Source organism: Apodemus sylvaticus, chromosome 13 (genome assembly GCF_947179515.1).
Source record: "Apodemus sylvaticus chromosome 13, mApoSyl1.1, whole genome shotgun sequence".
In the NCBI taxonomy this organism is placed as follows: Eukaryota; Metazoa; Chordata; class Mammalia; order Rodentia; family Muridae; genus Apodemus; species Apodemus sylvaticus.
In genome coordinates, this window is record NC_067484.1 from 14,316,500 (window position 1) to 14,336,895 (window position 20,396).

At 42.7% G+C, this 20,396-nt stretch overlaps 1 protein-coding gene across 1 annotated transcript; it reads left to right on the plus strand.

The window, feature by feature from the left end:
• The first annotated feature begins 1,247 nt into the window (after window positions 1-1,247).
• Galr1 (galanin receptor 1) lies at window positions 1,248-19,978 on the plus strand. Its single transcript, XM_052155959.1, has 3 exons — window positions 1,248-1,910; window positions 6,471-6,536; window positions 19,661-19,978. Exons 1-3 carry the CDS (start codon window positions 1,248-1,250, stop codon window positions 19,976-19,978), a joined length of 1,047 nt encoding a protein of 348 aa, XP_052011919.1.
• The last annotated feature ends 418 nt before the right edge of the window (window positions 19,979-20,396 follow it).

Here is a 20,396-nt window from a genome sequence, read left to right on the forward strand (position 1 = left end):
AGTTGGTGGGCCTCCCCCCCCCCCCTTCAGCAGAGCGGCCGCTCAGCACAGTCAAATGAATCTTCACAAGCACTTCACTCGTCAAGGCTTCCGTTTGGGTCACTCAGATGAGTAATGTCTGGTGGAAATAAATGATGGCTCCCGAGGTGAGCAGCACGCTCAGGACATGCTGGTAAAGAAAACTCTCGGGCAGCCTGTGCTCTTTCTTTCCTGATTCTTCCCTCCCTAGCTTGTGACTGGACGAAGGAGGGAGCGAGACTGAGAATGTCACAGAACCCCGGTATCTGTATTAACCTTAAATTTTCGTGGGATTTATTTCTGCTCTTCCAGGGAGCAGGGAAGACCAAAGGTACCAGTTGGCAGGAGGGCTGCACAGCCTATCGCTTCAGCCTGCACACATTGGAGCGCACCCAGCTTGCCTCCCAGCGCCAACAGTCGCCTTCCGGGACCAAAGGGACAGCGGGGCAGCACAGCGAGCGGAGTCCCGGTTCCAGCAAGGAAGTGGGCTGCCACTTATCCAGTTGAGGAGGCACAGAGGGGATGCAGTTGAATACTCAGAGTCCCTCAGGTACGGCAGAATCTCTGCCGGCCACTGGGGATCCCTGAGAGAGGTTCGCCCTGCAGAGAACCTGGGACTAAGACGGAGCCACACCGCCAGCGCCAGGGATGCAGGGAGGTGGATCTTAGTGCGGGAAGCTCAGGGACCCTCTTCACCATTGAAGGTGTGCATCACTGGGCTCTGTGGAGCTTGGCGGGAAGAAGAGGCTCAAAGCAACAGGTGCGACCTCAAGGCACTGAGAGCAAGGGGACACAGCTCTCAAGGGCCAAAGGATTGGAACCGGTAACCACGCAGAAGATTCTCCGCCTGCGGCTAGCCGCGGAGGAGCCCGGCTCGCCCTGCTTGCTGGCTGCCAGCAACGAGAGTCGCCTAGACCCGCACCTCTGTGTTCTGGAGCCTGCCGCCCCCGCACGGAAAGGCTCAGCTCCGGACTTGCAGCACCGCCTCCTCTTTATTTAGCCAGGCCAGGCACGGAGGATAGTGAGACCAGACACGGCCAGGGTCGCTGTTCCCCGCTTTCTTGCCGGTTGTGGGAGGTACTAGCTGGAGAATCGCGCTCTCGCCGCTCTGTCCTGGGCCACGCAGTGACCCTAGGCTACCTCCAGAGCCGGTTTTCCCTGGGCTGGCACAACTCCCCAGAGCGCTCCGGTCCGTTGCCCAGCGCCCCAAGGGGGTGTCCCAGTAAGTGATGGAACTGGCTACTGTGAACCTCAGTGAAGGGAATGGGAGCGACCCAGAGCCTCCAGCCCCGGAGTCCAGACCTCTCTTCGGCATCGGCGTGGAGAACTTCATTACTCTGGTGGTGTTTGGTCTGATTTTCGCGATGGGCGTGCTGGGCAACAGCCTGGTGATCACCGTGCTGGCGCGCAGCAAACCGGGCAAGCCGCGCAGTACCACCAACCTGTTCATCCTCAACCTGAGCATCGCAGACCTGACCTATCTGCTCTTCTGCATTCCCTTCCAGGCCACCGTGTACGCGCTGCCCACCTGGGTGCTGGGCGCCTTCATCTGCAAGTTTATACACTACTTCTTCACCGTGTCCATGCTCGTGAGCATCTTCACCCTGGCCGCGATGTCTGTGGATCGCTACGTGGCCATTGTGCATTCGCGGCGCTCCTCCTCCCTCAGGGTGTCCCGCAACGCACTGCTGGGCGTGGGCTTCATCTGGGCGCTGTCCATTGCCATGGCCTCGCCGGTGGCCTACCACCAGCGCCTTTTCCATCGCGACAGCAACCAGACCTTCTGCTGGGAGCTCTGGCCCAACCAGCTCCACAAGAAGGCTTATGTGGTGTGCACTTTCGTCTTTGGCTACCTTCTGCCCTTACTGCTCATCTGCTTTTGCTATGCCAAGGTGAGTGGGGAGTGCTGGCCAGGCTCCGTGCAGCCTTTAGTGTCCCTGGACCCGGACCCCGATGGCCTTTCGCAGAGCTTTGCATCTCCGCTCCACGCCCCTGTTCTCCATTCCGTTCCATCTCACTTAGTCTCAGCGTGCTTGCTATGACATCATTTGTGGCGCAAAAAAGTTAACTTGGAGTTTGAGAGATGGCAGGGTAGGGAGGAGTGGGCGTTGGGGTGGGGGGAGTGCCTGAAGTTTGCAGTTCCTGTTGGATAGAGAGACCTTCTCTCTGCTCATTTTCAAGGGCGCTGCAGCTCAGCTCCTGTTGGCTTCAGGGTTCTTGCGTCTTGGATCGCTGCTCAAAAGGTTAGAGGCCCCTTAGTTTCAGCAGCTTTTAAACAAGATTGGTGGGGTCCAAGAAATGAGTACAAGGGAGCTACAGAGACAGCTCTCCCTCTAAGAGTCAGCCATGGGCCATGGTGGATTCTAGTGTGGTGATCTCTGGAGCCAAGTTCTTCCAACAAAGCAGGCTGGCTTCTTCACCTCAGCAGGTTTTCAGAATCCAGACTTTATAATCCTAGTTTAGCATTCTAAAAACCAAATGGGAAGACTGTCTTCCCCATAGAGACTTGACTGAAGTCCTGGGGAACTATGGGTAGAAGGACAATTGCTTTAATCCCAGCACTTGGGCAGGCAGATTTCTGAGTTCGAGGCCAGCCTGGTCTACAAAGTGCGTTCCAGGACAGCCAGGGCTACACAGAGAAACCCTGTCTCCGGGGGGTGGGGGGGTGGGGGGTGGGAAGAAGGACAAGTGGTATCTCTGGGGAAGGGTGTGTGGATGGTGTTAGGGTGTTATGGTGAACAAGAACACACAGCTGGGGGAGTTTAACGCTTAGTCTGTCCCGTGTATCGGGAAGGACTGGTGGCTCACAGTCCTAAGCATTTCGGAGCCCTGTGCATTTATGTTAATCAAAACCCATAAACGTCTTAGGTGCTGCTTGTTGATGGGTTATGAATCCAGAATGTATTGTTGGTGGTCACTTGATGTAGTTCTGGGGTAACCTCTGTCATAACATTTCCTTTCAAGGTACTATCTGAACCAGTTGGATATGGGTGGAAAATCTCTACAATGCAAAGGTTACAATGCAAATTCTAAAGTCAATTCCGTGTGACTTTGTCTTTCCCTGACTCCCAATCTGTTTGCCCATGCCAGCAAGCCCGTACATTACCCCTGTGTAGAAAAGCAACGGTTCCTTACATTTCACTCATAAGGCAGATGTGTCTCAGAAAACACATTTAAAGAAGGCCATCTTTCCCACCTTTATAGGATCTGATTGTGTCTCTTTTGAATGGCAATATTATCTCAGTGAGTGTATTGGATCAAACCCACAATGACAGCCTTCCTGGCTGGAAGTAGCTGATTATTTCATTTGGTCTTTGCAAACGCAGAGTTAAGGCTGCTGTGCCCCTGGAATTGTGAGGGTATGGGCACACATACGTGAATGTGCACAGCAAGCCTTTGTGTGGGAGCTGCTGTCCCTATTTTGTTAATAAGAAAAAGTACTTTCAGAGTGATGCAGCAACTGGCCAGATGGTAAGGCTGGTAAGTGATTGAGGAAGAGTTTCAGGAGGTGACAGTCCATCCCTAGAGGACAAGAGGCTGGGACCTAGAGTCACACTTAAAATATTGGTCCCTTAAGTTCCTAAGTCCCTTAAGTTGCTGCCTTGAAATGGAAACCTATGCTTCCTCATTTGCTCCAAAGTCCTTAGGCAACAATATAACAACAACAATACAGCAACAACAAAACAACAACAACAAAACATTTCAATCTTTGTGGAAACAAAAAGGTAAAATTTTAGGGCTAAACAGGTTGTTATTATAGAGTTGACAGAAGTCCCATAGAAGCTTAAGAATTAATGAATAGATCATTTAAATATTTTTCATTCAGAAATAGTGTCTAGGCAAGTGTTCCAGCTGGAAACATGTTTTGAGTCAATATTGATATTTGCAAATTCATCCCAGGCCCTAGACAGCTGGGAGTAAGTTACTTGGATTTGCAGGTTTTCTGTCCAGCACTAAGCTTGTGCCATCTAGTTAATGAGTCTGAAACTTTATGTTGGGTTCCGAATTGGCTGTGCATGTCTAAGGGTGGGACTTTCGGCCAGCTCGAGAAGTCATGGACAGCCAAAATGGCACTTGAAATTAATTACAATGTAGTTAACTATCATGCATTTTAGTTTTTCCATTTTAAAAATAAATGAGTTGCATTCCCAGGATGATCTTTTCATCCACATTTAGTGACACAGTTCTTTGTGCCTGAAAGGCCCTGAGGGCGCGTTGAGTTGAGGCAGCCTGCTGCTCATGAAGATGTTCCTTTCTGTTCTGTAGGGCTCTTGCCTGCTGCCCTCTTCCCTCAGCATGCCTTCCTGCTTAGAACCCCCTGCATCAAAAGTGAGGACATACTCCTGTCATGCTCTGTGTCTGAAGAGATGAAATCATAACTGATCCTAATATCTAGACTCTCTCCCTCAATGGCAGGACCTTAAGATCTGTCACAACACAACTCTGTGTACTTACAGCCTGAGCTATAGGAGAGAAACAGAGCTAAGAATGACACATTTAGAATCATCGTCATGGATGGTTCAGCAACTTCAGTGTTCACAGGTGCTTCAAATTGCTGAGCTGGGACCCAGTGTAGTTGGCCTGACTGTTTAAACCCAAGTGACACCAAGAAGTAGGTAGCCAATGCTCATGTCCTTTAGTGGATTCTCTTGGTATCTCCTCTGTCCTTTTTCCTCTGTGACCCATATTATTGTGCTCTGTGGTCTTTAGACAACATCCTTTGGGAACTCAGCATCTCCAGTGATTCACGATTACCGTCTAGGTTTTCACTTAGCAGACTCATCAGAGAGATACATTAGTTTTAATAGGTTTGCAGATAGTAACATCGATGCAAAAAATGTTTTCAGCTAGAAAGAGCAGTTGCTTAGAAGCCATCATGCTTTCTTGCCAGTGTCATATTGGGCAGACATGACACAAATGCCATTGCTGCTGTTACACACAGGGATTCACAAGCACACTGGCCATTGTCAGCTAGCTGGCCACTCCTGGCTCCCTCAGCCCCTGGCTCCAGCCCCCACCTTCCTCTTACAAGGTTTTCAGATTGCTGACATGTTTTCAGGCAGTGAGAAGTGTCTCAATAGGGCAAGAAGTCTGAAGACAGAAATTCACACTGGAGATGGCTGCTAGGGTGGTTGCTGTGCTGCTCGGGTAGAGAAGGCTGGTAACTAAATCCCAGGGCTCCTCAATTAGGACATGACTGATGGCGCTGCTTGGAACTGAATGGAGCAGACTTTGGCAGTAAGGCCAATTCGATTAAGTTATTTCCATGCCGTGGTGTTAGAGGGAAACATCCGAGTGGCTGGAACACGCACCCACTCCCTGAGTGCTTCTTCAGAAATCCAGTCCATTCTCCTTGCCATTTATTCCAGGTTCTCCATCTGAATAGGAAAACAGACCTGGGAGCAGCCCTGCAGGGCAGGAACTGTGGAGAAAGTGCAGATTGTGAATTTCTATACACAATAGCAATGGCTACACTCACATCATTTCTCTAAGTATGACAGAGGCAAGAGAGCAGAAGTGACTTTTTGATTTATTAAAGCTAGCTTATCTCCTCGACAGGTATGCTAAGTGTAAAAGCTGCAGGACAGTAGAAAAAACAAAAACAAAAACAAACAAAACAAAACACCAGCAATGTTGAATTCCTAAGCGATTGTCTAAAGACCACACAGCATTTAAATTATACAGGAAAGGGGCCCTGCTGGCTTGTGCTTTGCTCTAGATCAGTAGTTCTCAACCTTCCTAATGCTATGACCCTTTAGTACAGTTCCTCATGTTTTGGTGACCACCCCACCCCCACAACCATAATATTATTTCTGTTGCTACTTCACTGCTGTAATTTTGCTACCATTAATGAATTGTAATGTAAATATTTTTTGGAGACAGATCTTTGCAAAAGAGGTCGTAACCCATAGGTTGAGAACCACTGTCCTAGAGACTTGAAATGAGAGAGGTTCATAGAGAGCTCCAGAAACTGTCGCAGGACTGGGCCATCACACCAAACAACTGTCAGTTATATTCTCTTACTTGTTCACTTGGCTTTCTCCCCTGGACAGTGAACCTCCACAGCCTGGGTCTCTGAGTTGTCTCTGTGTCCCATGTCTCCAGTAGGACCTGGTGATTTTAGGCATTTGGATTCTTAGAAACAAGGCCGTAAAAGCAGCAGATTGCTTGAGTAAGCGCCACCCCGCCTCAGAAGAGGCTCTTTTTCCAAGAAACTGAGCCTGGTTTATGTTCTCTATGGCTCTATCCAGATCTGGGTGTGGTCTGTCTTCCAGGGACACTTCTGAACACATTCAGCTGCTGGGCTTTTTAAAATCTAAAATGCATGCCTATTTTTGTTGTTTTATAAGCACTAGTGTTACCATACCCAAGCTCAGTGGTTGTTTCTGAAAAAGAGGTAGTGTGTAAGTACGACCTGACATTAACCAGATTCATCCGGTCATGTTTTGCAGGTCCTTAATCATCTGCATAAAAAGCTGAAGAACATGTCAAAAAAGTCAGAAGCGTCCAAGAAAAAGGTAACATTCACAGACAGATGCTGTTTCTGTTCATGTTTGAGAGCTTAGTTGATTTTTGTTTTAATTTATTTTCACATCCAGCCACAAGTTGGAAAAACAGTTGACTGAGATGGACATTTTCATGAACTGCCACAGCTAAGGGGTAGGGTGGAGCAGGAATTACATCAAGAAGGGTGGCAGGTAAACACCAGACAGGGTAGAGAGGCCAGGAAAGACAGTCTTCCAGAGGAAAGGCTTAGATCAGGGAGAACTCAGAGAAGCTGTGATGTCATTTGCATATTTAGCATTCAGCATCTTTGGAGTGATTCAAAACTGTCAATTTTCTTTTTTTTTGAGTTTTCTTTCTTTTTAAGTTTTATTTTTTAATTTATTGAAAAGGGAAGTAAAGGGAAGTAAAAACACTTTATGATAAAATTAAAGATTTACATGGAAAATATTTCAGATAAACAGGTTAAAATGAGAAGTTTCACGGAAAATTAAGGAGTAAAGTGGTAGACATGCAAAACATTGCTAAATTAATTGAAATATGGGATAGAAACATTTTATGATAAAATTGAAAATTTACGTGGAAAATATTTCTGAGAAAATTGTAGAAAAATATAGAAAAACATGTTAGAATTGAAGATTATCATATAGATATAATAATGGTAGGCATAAAAGTATTCCTAAGTTGATTAAAAGTGGAATTATAAACATTTTCTGATAAACTTGAAGATTTACATAGAAAATATTTTGATATAATTGTAGAAATATATAGAAAAACTTGTTAAAATTAAAGATTATCATGGAAATTATATAGATAAAATGATAGGCATAAAGGTAATTCTAACTTGATTGAAGGTGGAATTATAAATATTTTCAGATAACATTAAAGATTTACATGGAAAATATTTCTGGTAAAATTCAAGAAATAAATTGAGTATTTCATGGAAAATGTTACATAAAAATGGTTGATCTAAAAACTCTTTCTAAATTAGTTGAAGGTAGAATTAGAAACATTTGTGATAAAATCAAAGATTTACACTGGAAACATTTCTGATAAAATAGAGGAAATATATAGAAAAACATTAAAATTGAAGATTATCATGAAAAATAATGCAGATAAAATGGTAGACTTAAAAGAAATTACTAAATTAATTAAAGGGGAATCACAAACATTTTCTGATAAATTGAAGATTTACATGAGAAATATTTCATTAGTCTATGTCTTTTTATTGGGGAATTGAGTCCATTGTTGTTAAGAGATATTAGGGAATCGTGATTGTTGCTTTCTGTTATTTTTGATGTTACTTTTAAGTTTGTGTGGGTATCTTCTTTTGGGTTTGTTGGAAGAAGATTATTTTCTTGCTTTTTCTAGGGTAGTTTCCATCCTTGTGTTGGCATTTTTCATTAATTATCCTTTGTAGGGCTGGATTTGTGGACAGATACTGTGTAAATTTGGTTTTATCATGGAATATCTTGGTTTCTCCAACTATGATGATTGAGAGTTTCACTGGATATAGTAGCTTGGGTTGGCATTTGTGTTCTCTTAGGGTCTGTATGAGGTCTGCCCAGGATTTTCTAGCTTTCATCATATCTGGTGAGAAGTCTGGTGTGATTCTGAGAGGTTTGCCTTTATAAATTACTTGCCCTTTCCCCTTACTGCTTTTAATATTCTTTCTTTGTTTAGTGCATTTGGTGTTTTGATTATTATGTGCCAGGAGGATTTTCTGTTCTGGTCCAGTCTGTTTGGAGTTCTGAAGGCTTCTTGTATGTTCATGGGCATCTCTTTCTCTAGGTTAGGGAAGTTTTCTTCTACAGTTTTGTTGAAGATATTTACTGGGCCTTTAAGATGCAAATCCTCACTCTCTTCTATACCTATAATCCTTAGGTTTGGTCTTCTCATTGTGTCCTGGATTTCCTGGATGTTTTGAGTTACCAGCATTATGCATTATGCATTTTGACTGTTGAGTCAATGTTTTCTATGGTATTTTCAGCACCTGAGGTTCTTTCTTCTATCTCTTGTATTCTGTTGTTGATGTTTGCATCTATGACTCCTGAATTCTTTCCAAGGTTTTCTATCTCCAGAGATGTCTCACTTTGTGATTTCTTTATTGTTTCTACTACAATTTTTAGATCCTGGATGGTTTTGTTCAGTTCCTTCACTTTATTGTTTGTGTTTTCCTGTAATTCTTTAAGAGATTATTATGCTTCTTCTTTAAGGGCTTCTGCCTGTTGACTCATGATCTCCTGCATTTCTTTAAGGGATTTTTGTGTTTCTTCTTTAAGGGCTTTTACCTGTTGACCGATGTTCTCCTGTATTTCTTTAAGGTAGTTAGTCTTTATTGAAGTCCTCTATCAGCATCATGAGATAAGATTTTAAATCCAACTCTTGCTTTTCGAGTGTGTTAGGGTATCTGGGACTTGCTGTGGTGGGAGAACTGGGTTCTGATGTTGCCATGTTGCCTTGGTTTCTTTTGGTAGGGTTCTTGTGCTTGCCTTTCACCATCTAGTTATCTCTGGTGCTAGTTGGTATTCTTGTCTCTGGCTGGAGCTTGTCCCTCCTGTGGGCCTGTAAGTCTGTGTCCTTACTCATCTGAGCTCAAAAGTGAAAGCACTGCTGGGAGATCTCTCTCCCCTGGCGGGCTATGCACAGAAGACTGTGGAGTTTCCCACCTCCCTGGTATAAATGGTGGCGGGCAGGAAGACTTCCATCCCAGCTGCTCCACTGATCTTATGTCCTGTGTGATCCTAGCTGGTCCCCTCCAGAGAGAAGGTGGAGATCTCACCTCTGTGCTCAAAAGTGAAAGCACTGCTAGGGGATCACTCTCTCCTGGCAGGCTATGCAAAGAAGGCTGTGGAGTCTCCTGGCTTCCTGGTGCAAATGGCAGCGGAAAGATTTCTGTCCCAGCTGCTGCATTAATCTTAGGCCCTGTGTGCTCCTAGCTGGGTCCCCTCCAGAGAGCATCAATTTGCTTTTCATTGGGGAGAACATTGGTATGTCACACTCTCTTCAGCTTCAAGAGCAAGCAGGTCACCCAGCCTTATCTCTCCTCTAGACTTTGGCTGACCTTGGCATGGAAAAGAAAGAAAAATCCCTGGGATCCTATCCCTCTTTCTTATCTAGGGAATCCCACCTAAAACTATCTTCTGTATAATAATGCTAAAAGCTTCTAAGTTTCTGGGATTCACTGCATTTTTATTCACCGAAGCAAACTGTTTTACCCACCAGGGTTAATTTGCCTTTTACTGTAATGAAATCTATGTGATTTCTAGGTTTAGACAGTGGAATGAAATTATTAGACAATTTTGTTAGAGGGAAGACAACCAGACATTTTAACCCACATGCATTACTGAAAATATCTTTAAATGCCTTTTTTCTTTCTAAATACTTATTCTGATCAGTTATATATGTTATGTAAATAATCATCCAGATAGTCATATTTACTCTAAAGGTTTTGACTTAAGTACAGCCTGCTCTGCCTTTCCTGCTCATCCACATCAGTGTGAAGGAGACCCACTCCCTTCACATCTTGGTATGCAACTCTAGCTAACCTAGAACTTGTGATGCAGAACAGACTGTCCTTGAATTTGTGGTTATCCTTCTGCTTCTGCCTCTTAAAGAGACCTGTTTATTCCTGGTAGCTCAAAATAATTTGCATTTAGGATACCATTGTTTATATGTTTATACACATATTTATACACACACGACACACACATACACACACACACATACACACACATACAGATACACACATACACACACAGACACACACACACATACACACACATACAGATACACACAGACATACACAGAAAAACACACAGACACACATACATACAGATACACATACAGACAGACATATACACAGACACATATGCACAATCACACACACACACACACACACACACACACACACACACATACACCCTAACAGCCTAAGAATAAACGACTGCCCCTGGTCCTCTCTTACATCCCAGCAGTCACTAGGTGAGCTTAGTTTTAAGTGTGCATATCTATCTTTATAACAACTGATGAAGTTTGAGTCCTGTGACTGGAGTCAACCCTGAAAACTGTGTTCTCCTCCTCTGCTTCCAATGCTGCGTTTTAATGCAATGATAACACTCTTTTAGTCTATTAGTTTTTTCCTTTAAGCAATATTTCTCGCCTCCAAGAAAATGAGTCCTTAAGAGCAATTAAGGACTTCATGTAATTTTTCCTTGGACTGCTCTTCATAGAGTGTAGGTACTGTGCAGGTACAAGCTGACCTCTGGTTTCTCAAAGGAACGGGTTTCCTTTGGGAGGTGGAATCAAGAGAAAAACACAGACCATAGATGCTCGATAGAAGGAACACTGGAGCTTATCATCCTTTGGGGGGCTGGGGAGATAGCTCAGTCAACCAAAGGCATGCAAGCAGGAGAAACTGAGTTTGATCCCCAGAAAATGAGTTAAAAAAAAGAAAAAAGAAATAGAAAGAAAAGGAAGAAGGTTGCACTTGGTGTGTACTTGTAATCCCAGAACTGGGGAGGAAGAGACAGGCAGATCCCTGGGGCTTGCTGGCCTGCATCCTAGCCTAGTCAGTAAGCTATAGGCCAATGAGAGACCCTGCTTAATCAAGAAACAAAGTGGATTGCTCCTGATCTTGTCTTCTGGATTCCACAAGCTGGCGCGAGTGTGAGTGTGAGTGCATGAGTGTGCACACACAGACACACACACACACACAATGACACATAGCCACACATACAATGACACACATACACACAGATATATACATAGACACACACATACAGAATCACACACAGACACACACATACAGAATGACACACAGACAAACACCACAGACATACATATATACAGACACACACACAGACATACAGACACACAGACACACAAAACAGACACACAGACACACACACTCACACATTGGGTATGAGGAGGCTTACTACGATTCAACAATGAAGAAGATGTATACCAATCATGCTAAATATTTACTATTAATCCAAAAGATTTAAGTCAGGTGGTGAGATCCTCTGATCTTAGCTGCTTGGGAGACTGAGACAGGAGAATGCCAAAGTTAAAATTCAAGACAAACCTGAGTCACTTAGCAAGACCCAGTTTATCTAAAAATAAAAGGTAAATGGCAAAGATCCACTGTCATGGTTAAGCCTATCCCTGACAAGCAAGAGACCTGTGGTTGAATTCCGAGGACCGAAAAACAAAACAGTTTTTACTCTGATTGGGAGAGTCAAACTACTCTTTCGATAAAACAAAAGGCAAACACACACACACACACACACACACACACACACACACAAATGCAGCAACAACAAAGCTTTTGCTGAATTTCACTGTTGTCTTTGACGAGATGTTGGTGAGAGACTGAAAAGCTCCCAGAAAGAACAATGTGTTTGACAGAGAGATCACAGACCATGTAAGAGAAGTGTGTGTGTGTGTGTGTGTGTGTGTGTAAGCCCCTGCTTTATTATAATGAAGAGTATAACAGTCATTTTATAAGCAAGCACATATATGAAATGAATATATATTTATATAAACTCCCCTTTCATTCATTCCCGCTATACAAGAAAGTTCGAGCATTTGAAAAGGGAGCTTTTCCTCCTCCCTTCTCAGACTAGCCCTTCACAGCTGCTGAACAGATGTCTGATCTCCTCTGATAGATTTAATTGCCTTTTTGTTTGCATGGAGCAAATAAACATGATGGCAGGGTGTGTGTGTGTGTGTGTGTGTGTGTGTGTATGTGTGTGTGTGTCTAAGAGAGATAGGAAAGAGATTCTGGAAAGGGGGGAGGGAGAAGCAGGTAATGAGCCTGAAGGAAAATGACAGAAAGACTCACCTGGCAGAGTGCAGCACAGACCACAGTGTGCAATCACAGAGGATCAGCTGGGGACCCCTTTCAGATCTCAGAGTAGGGCGTAGCCATCAGGACACACATGGTCAATGGCTATGCTACTTATCCTTGTTCTTACTGTAACCAGATAACCCAAAAAAGAAGTAACTCAAAGGAGGAAGGGTTATTTGGGTTAGAGTTCAAGAGGATATAGTTCAACCTGGTGCGGAAGGCAAGGCTGCAGAAACATGAGGTGACTGGCCACACTGTGTCTTCATTCAGAAATCAGAGAGGATCAGGGGGTGCGGGGGGTGCTGAGAAACCTAAGGTCTAACCCAGTGGCTGACTTCTTCCAGTCAGGCCCTCCCTCATGCCCCATCCTCAGTAGGGAGTGTAGGGTGCAAACCTGTGAGCCCTGGTTATAGGACATTGCACATTCGAACTGCAGCGGCGGATTGATGGGAAGGAAATAGGCTCCAATGGAGACCAGATTGATGGGGATGTCGACTGTAGGCTCATTCTAACGGCATTGATTTCCAGGCCCTCTTCTTAGTGCCAAGTTTTCTGCCAATGTGCTGTATTCATTCATTAATGTGACAGGAACAAAATATCCCATAGGGTGTAGCTTATAAATAGTAGCAATATATTTCCTATACCCCGGAGGCTGAAGTCCAAGGTCAAGTGCTGGTAGACTTTTGGCCCCGGCCTTCTGTCTGCATTTGCATGTGCTGGATGGAGTGGGGCTAGGCTCTTTTACAAGGTCCCACTCTGGAGTGCTCTTTCTTCATAGCCTCATCTTCTCCTCATGACCCTACCTCCAGATACCGCCATCTTAGTGATGAGATTTCAACCTACGCCAACGAGCTTTCTTATCACTGTTATGAAGTACAAGCCCATCTCTTTATGATGGACACATTGTGTAGCTATTCCCATACAGAGAAAAATGTAGGAAAGAAGGTATGATGGCTTGCTATAAATAATTAAAGGCCCAATAATCTATTAAGGACTTTGCCTAAGCACTGACAGGCGGGGAGATGCTTCTTAGAACAAGAACCTCAGCTAATGCTGGGAGGGTTGTAGGGTGGGCTAGGCAGCACAGTGGGTGGGTGTTATTGGGAGGGAACCTGGTTAAAGGCCCACTGATGTATGAACATCTGTGTGCTTTCCACAGATACATGTTGGTTATTGTATTCTGTTCCCTGATGTGTCCAGCGAGTGTTCTGGCTATCCTTCTCACAACTTCCTCAGGGCGTCTCACATTTCCCCCTGTGCTCATTCTTCCCTTCCCCACTAAGTTTTGTTGGGCACATTGAATGAGACTCTTTGAAGAAAAGACAGATGTCTGTGATTGCTTGAGAACAACTCACAAATCAAGGGAGGCTAATATTTTTTAGACAGGTTCAGAATTAGGAAGAAAGAGAAAGCACACCAGGAAGAGACAGATCTCTTCTATTTTTTATTCTATTCTATTCTATTCTATTCTATTCTATTCTATTCTATTCTATTCTATTCTATTCTATTCTATTCTATTCTATTCTATTCTATTCTATTCTATTTATTTACGAGGGTTTACAGGGTTTCTCTGTGTATCCCTGGCTGTCCTAGAACTCACTTTGTAGACCAGGCTGGCCTCGAACTCAGAAATCTGCCTGTCTCTGCTTCCCATAGTGCTGGGATTAAAGGTGTGCACCACCACTGCCGGAAGAGCCAGATCTCAAGTGTGTATACAACGTCTCTGTCAAAAGTAGGATTCTGTGCTCCAAACGAATGAATGATGTCAGTTGCTGTGTATGCCCAGTATCACACCATACAGCATCACTGACAAAGGCAAATGGCTTTGTGAGAAACACGGACACAATGAATTAAGAACTTTTTCCGTGCAAGGCAGTCTCTGTTTCATCCTGACACTTTCCGTGCAGGGGAATCGGGTGCATTCTGATATTTCAGAGGGACACAGCAGAGGCAGCTTTTCTTGCTTTGTCTGTGAGTAGAAATGCTTCTACCAGGAGAGCTATCAGTATTAAGTGAAACCTCTTTAATTGCTTTCACTTAAGGTGCATGAGATAACCCCACTTTTATTGTGGCTTTTATGCAGTTCTTCAGGGATTCACTAAAACTCTGAGCCTTGTAAAGACTCAGCTTCCAAGGTAACTATTCAGTAACTATTATCCACTCAGTGACAGGGCCCAGAATGTTCTTGGGTAATGACGGGCACACCGATTTACCACAAACCCTGTGCTGAGATAAGAACACATGTGTGATTCTGAGCAGATCTTTAATTTGGAGCTGATGAACTCCAGGCATATTGCTTTCTGAATTCTATACAGGAGGGGCCATTATCAGTTAAAGGAAGACAATTTCTAATTAGGGTAGAATTTCTCCTGATAAATTTTGTTCTCAAATCCACCAGCATTTGTTGAAAGAGCAAAAAGGGAAAAGAAACCCACTCTTGGGGGATATCTGGATTTTCATACTACTGAGGCTGGGACTAAAGTCCCAGGGCTTGTGTGAAGGGCACAGACATACCATGCTGGGGGAGTGGCTTCTCTGAGATTCCCCACTGGACTGCTGGGGTGCTTAGCATCATTCTATTAAGCTCTCTTCAGAGCAGTCACAGGTAGACAATAGTTCATATGAGTATGCATCTAAATTCGCTTCTAATCTTTGTATCATAAGTTATTAGCCACTTATATTAGCACTACCAGTTGACCACGAAAAAGAACCTGGCTCAGATCCACGTTCCTGAGAAAGGCTGAGGGATTGCAAACATTTAAAGGCTTGTTTGGGTAAGTCACAAATGATCAGAGAAGTTGCTGCCATAAAAACCCTGCAGATTCAGGGCACACAGCCATTTGCAATTCTGATCTAGATAAGATAGAACCCATCATCAGCTGCTGAGGTGTTGATCTGCTCTAAGCTTTGTACTTAGCCCATGGTTTTAAAAGAAGTATGACAGGAAATAGTGACAGAGTAGGAGCTTTGGTAGGGAGATGGACTGGCCATCTTAGACAGAGGAGGCTATGTTCTCCTGTATTGCAAACATAATCATTTACAGATTGTTTGATTGAATCCCCAGAGAATGGCAGTTCTCATGCACTAATGGGCAAATGGATTGATAGCGAACACTTCCGTAATATGTGTGAGCTAATTGCATTTGCTCTGTGGCCCAGGCGGTGAGTGGACTTAATAGGTAAGCTTTCACTTTGTAACACCTGCCTGTGGGTTTTTAATAGCTGAGCTGGTTAGTGCTCATATGGTCCAGAGACAATCTAAGAATCATTTTGTTGGTTAATCCTCATTAATGAGGAGGAAATCAAGTCTTGAGGAGGTGTTTGCCGTCTTCCAAAGATGGTGAGCAGATCTGTCTGGCCAATAATCCTGTAAAATCCAGGATGCCTCTCAGTAGTGACTTTAGCTTTCTTCTCCTGTCCCTCATGTCTTGTGGTGTTTACTGTTCTTGACCTGAATTAATCCAGACTCTCCTCTCTCTCTCTCTCTCTCTCTCTCTCTCTCTCTCTCTCTCTCTCTCTCTCTTTCTCTCTCTCTCTCTGTCAGGTGTGGCCATTCACCACCTGCTGGTTTTCTTTTTATTTATTCTTTTGAAAAGCATGTTCTTTTATTGAAACAGGAAGTAAAAACACTTTATGATAAAATTGAAGATTAATGTGGAAAATGTTTCTGATAAAATAGAAGAGATATGTAGAAAAACACGTTAAAATTGACAATTTTCATGGAAAATTAAAGAGTAAAGTCGTTGACATAAAAACATTGCTAAATTAATTGAAAATTGAAATAGAAAACCAATAGAAATTCAATGATAGAATTGAAGATTTATGTGGAAAATATTTCTTATAAAATTGTAGAAAAATGTAGAAAAACATGTTAAAATTGAAGATTATCATGGAAAATTGTATATAGATATAATAATGGTAGGCATAAAAGTATTCCTAAGTTCATTGAAAGTGGAATTATAAGCATTTTCTGATAAAGTTGAAGATTTACATGGATAATATTTCTGATAAAATTGAAGAAATATATAGAAAAACATGTTAAAATTAAAGATTATCATGGAAATTATACATAAAATGGTAGGCATAAAAATAATTCTAAGTTAATTTAAAATGGAATTATAAACATTTTCAGGTAAAATTGGAGATTTACATGAAAAGTATTTCTGATAAAATTAACGAAATATATAGACAAACATGTTAAAATTGACTATTTCATAGAAAATTATACAGGCAAAATGGTAGATATAAAAACCTTTCTAAATTAGTTGAAGGTGGAATTAAAAATAATTCATGATAAATTCAGAGATTTATATGGAAAACATTTCTGATAAAATAGAAGAAATATATAGAAAAACATGTTAAAATTGAAGATTATCATGAAAAATAATGCAGATAAAATGGTAGACATAAAAAACATTACTAAATTAATTGAAAGAGGAATTACATTTTCTCATAAAATTGAAATTTATATGAAAAATATTTCTGCTAGTCTGTCTTTTTATTGGGGAATTGAGTCCATTGATGTTAAGAGATATTAAGAAATAGCGATTGTTGCTTCCTGTTATTTTTAATGTTATTTTTATGTTTGTATGGATATCTTCTTTTGGGTTTTTTGGAAGAGGATTACTTTCTTGCTTTTTCTAGGGTATAGTTTCCCTCCTTGTGTTGGTGTTTTCCATCAGTTATCCTTTGTAGGCCTGGATTTGTGGGATGATACTGTGTAAATTTGGTTTTATCATGGAATATCTTGGTTTCTCTATCAATGGTGATTGAAAGTTTTGCTGGGTATAGCAATGTGGGCTGACATTTGTGTTCTCTTAGGGTCTGTATGAGATCTGCCCAGGATTTTCTAGCTTTCATCTTCTCTGGTGGGAAGTCTGATGTAATTCTGACAGGTCTTCCTTTATATGTTACTTGCCCTTTTTCCCTTACTGCTTTTAATATTCTTTCTTTGTTTAGTGCATTTGGTGTTTTGATTATTATGTGTCTGGAAGAGTTTCTGTTCTGGTACAGTCTGTTTGGAGTTCTGAAGGCTTCTTGTATGTTCATGGGCATCTCTTTCTCTAGGTTAGAGGAGTTTTCTTCTATAATTTTGTTGAAGACATTTACTGGTCCTTTAAATTGGAAATCTTCATTCTCTTTTATACCTATAATCCTTAGCTTTGGTCTTCTCATTGTGTCCTGGAGTTCTTGGATGTTTTGGGTTACAAGCTTTATGCATTTTGCATTTTCTTTGACTGTTGAGTCAATGTTTTCTAGTTATCTTCAGCACCTGAGATTCTTTCTTCTCTTATAGTCTGTTGTTGATCTATGACTCCTGAATTATTTCCAAGGTTTTCTATCTCCAGAGATGTCTCACTTTGTGATTATTTTATTGTAACCATACTGGATGGTTTTGTTCAGTTCCTTCACTTGATTGTGTTTTCCTGTAATTCTTTAAGGGATTTTTTGTGTTTCCTCGTTAAGTTCTTCTGCCTGTTGACCCATGATCTCCTGTATTTCTTTAAGGGATTTTTGTATTTCCTCTTTAAGGACTTTTACCTGTTAACCAATGTTCTCCTGTATTTTTTTTTAAGGGAGTTATTTAAGTCCTTCTTGAAGCCCTCTATCGGCCTCATGAGATACGATTTTAAATCTAACTCTTGCTTTTCTGGTGTGTTGAGGGTATCCAGGACTTGCTGTGTGGGAGAACTGGGTTCTGATGTTGCCAAGTAGCCTTGGTTTCTATTGATAGGGTTCTTGTGCTTGATTTGCCATCTGGTTATCTCTGGTGCTGGTTGGTTTTGCTGTCTCTGGCTGGAGCTTGTCCCTCTTGTGGGCCTGTAAGCCTGTGTCTGTACTCTTGGGGAAGACCATCTCTCTTCTGTTAGGGTCTGTGTACAGAAGGCTGTGGAGCCACCTGGCTCCCTGGTACAAATGACAGCCTGAAGTCCTCTGTCCCAGATGCTCCATTGAGTGTATGCCCTGTGTGCTCCTAGCTGGTCCCCTCCAAAGGGGAGGTGGAGATCTCACTTCAGTGCTCAGAAGTGAAAGCACTAAGAGATCACTCAGTGCTGCTGGGAGATCACTCTCTCCTGGCAGGCTATGCACAGAAGGTTGTGAAGTTGCCTGACTCCCTGGTGCAAATGGTTGCCTGCTGGTTTTCAACCTCCCGAGTACTGAATTTCTACTGTTGTCTTAGCTTGCTGCCGGGAATCAGTCTTGGAGATGTTGGTATCCCATGCTATATTTTAGACTTTCCATTCTAGAACAGTGGCTTTCAACTTGTAGGCTACATTATGATTCATAACAGTAGCAAAATTACAGCTATAGAGTAGCAACAAAAATAATTTTATAGTTGTGGGTCACCACAATATAAGAAGTCACAGCATTAGAAGTCTGAGAACCACTATTCTAGACACGGAGGATTCCCTTTCCTGAGAAGCAGTAGAGAAAGTCTCCTGCCATGGAGCACATCCTGTCAGCAGTAGCCTTTAGAAAGGTCTTCTGAGGTTTGTTTGCCTTCTAGATTGGTGGTTGGTAGGGAGGCCTTTCCCATGCACACAGACCGTGGCTCCCTTGGTCTATGTTCCCTTGTGTTGAGATCATGAGCCAGGGACAATATCTTCCTGTTGTTTGCTTAGTGAGTATCATTAAGGAACATGGAGACCTGCTTTAGATGTCTGAGTGCTTTTGACTTAGGAACAGAAGATGATCAAAGTGAAACTAGTCATAGGCCTTGTTGGTCTCCATGATGTTCTGGGAATGACTGTGATAATATTAATTCCTGCGTCTCAGTGTCTTCAATAATGCTTAATGATGAGAAAACATCATCTCCCACTTGTATGCATTAAGGTTTGCCTGGGCTCCAGGCTCGTGATGGAACTTGGCATGTGTGCACCGGAAGAGGTTTGCTGTGCTGGTTTTGTTTTCATGAGTTGGGGGTTTTGTGTAAAGGTTACACTGGCCCAGAGCTCTGGCTCCTCCTGCCTCATCTCTTGGCTGCAGGAAGAATTTTCTAGTTTAGGCAATAATCCTTAATCTTGATCTTTTTCTAATCTCACTTACCACAGTCCACGTGTTCTTTATACATGCAGAGGAATCAGGACTGTGTTAGGTTCCATCTGTGTCTTGAGATGATGAACAGAAGTGTTGTGTGAGGTCAAATTCAACACTTCTGTGTGATCTCATGAAAGTACCTATGAATGCTATCGGGGTGTCTTACAGAACTGTATTCTTCTGATGTAACTGGTGTATCCCTACAGCTCCTGTTTGCTCTCCAACCCTCTCCCATTGTTCTCTCTTCCAGACTGCACAGACCGTCCTGGTAGTTGTTGTGGTATTTGGCATATCCTGGCTGCCCCATCATGTCGTCCACCTTTGGGCTGAGTTTGGAGCATTCCCGCTGACCCCAGCTTCCTTCTTCTTCAGAATCACTGCCCATTGCCTGGCATACAGTAACTCCTCAGTGAACCCCATCATATACGCCTTTCTCTCAGAAAACTTCCGGAAGGCCTACAAGCAAGTGTTCAAGTGCCATGTTTGCAACGAATCACCACATGTTGATACTAAAGAAAACAAGAGCCGCATAGATACCCCGCCCTCCACCAACTGCACCCACGTGTGAAGGTTTGCCCGAGCCTCCTGTCCCCTGGCTCCCACATGCATTAGAGAGAGGAGGACATAGTGAATCATCAAGTAACATGGCAGCTCATTCTCCTGACAGCAATTCCTTTCATTCTAACTACATTCTACGGCAGTAAAAGTACTTTGATTGTTCAGGGAACTCCTGGGTCTACTGAAGATCATTTTCCAATTTTATTTTATTTTATAATTGTATTTATGAAATGAAAGAAACTTCTGTATAGTTCCTATGTCTCAAGGAATGAAAGTCCAATAGCACTCTAAAAAATATGTTTTGATCTCCACGGTATAAAGCAAGTTCTGTAAAGTAGTGAGGAATATTTGAAATTCACATTTTAAGACCAGTTAGTATAGGGAAAATGTTCTTTTTTTTTTTTTTAATTTTGAGAGAAGAGGTAACA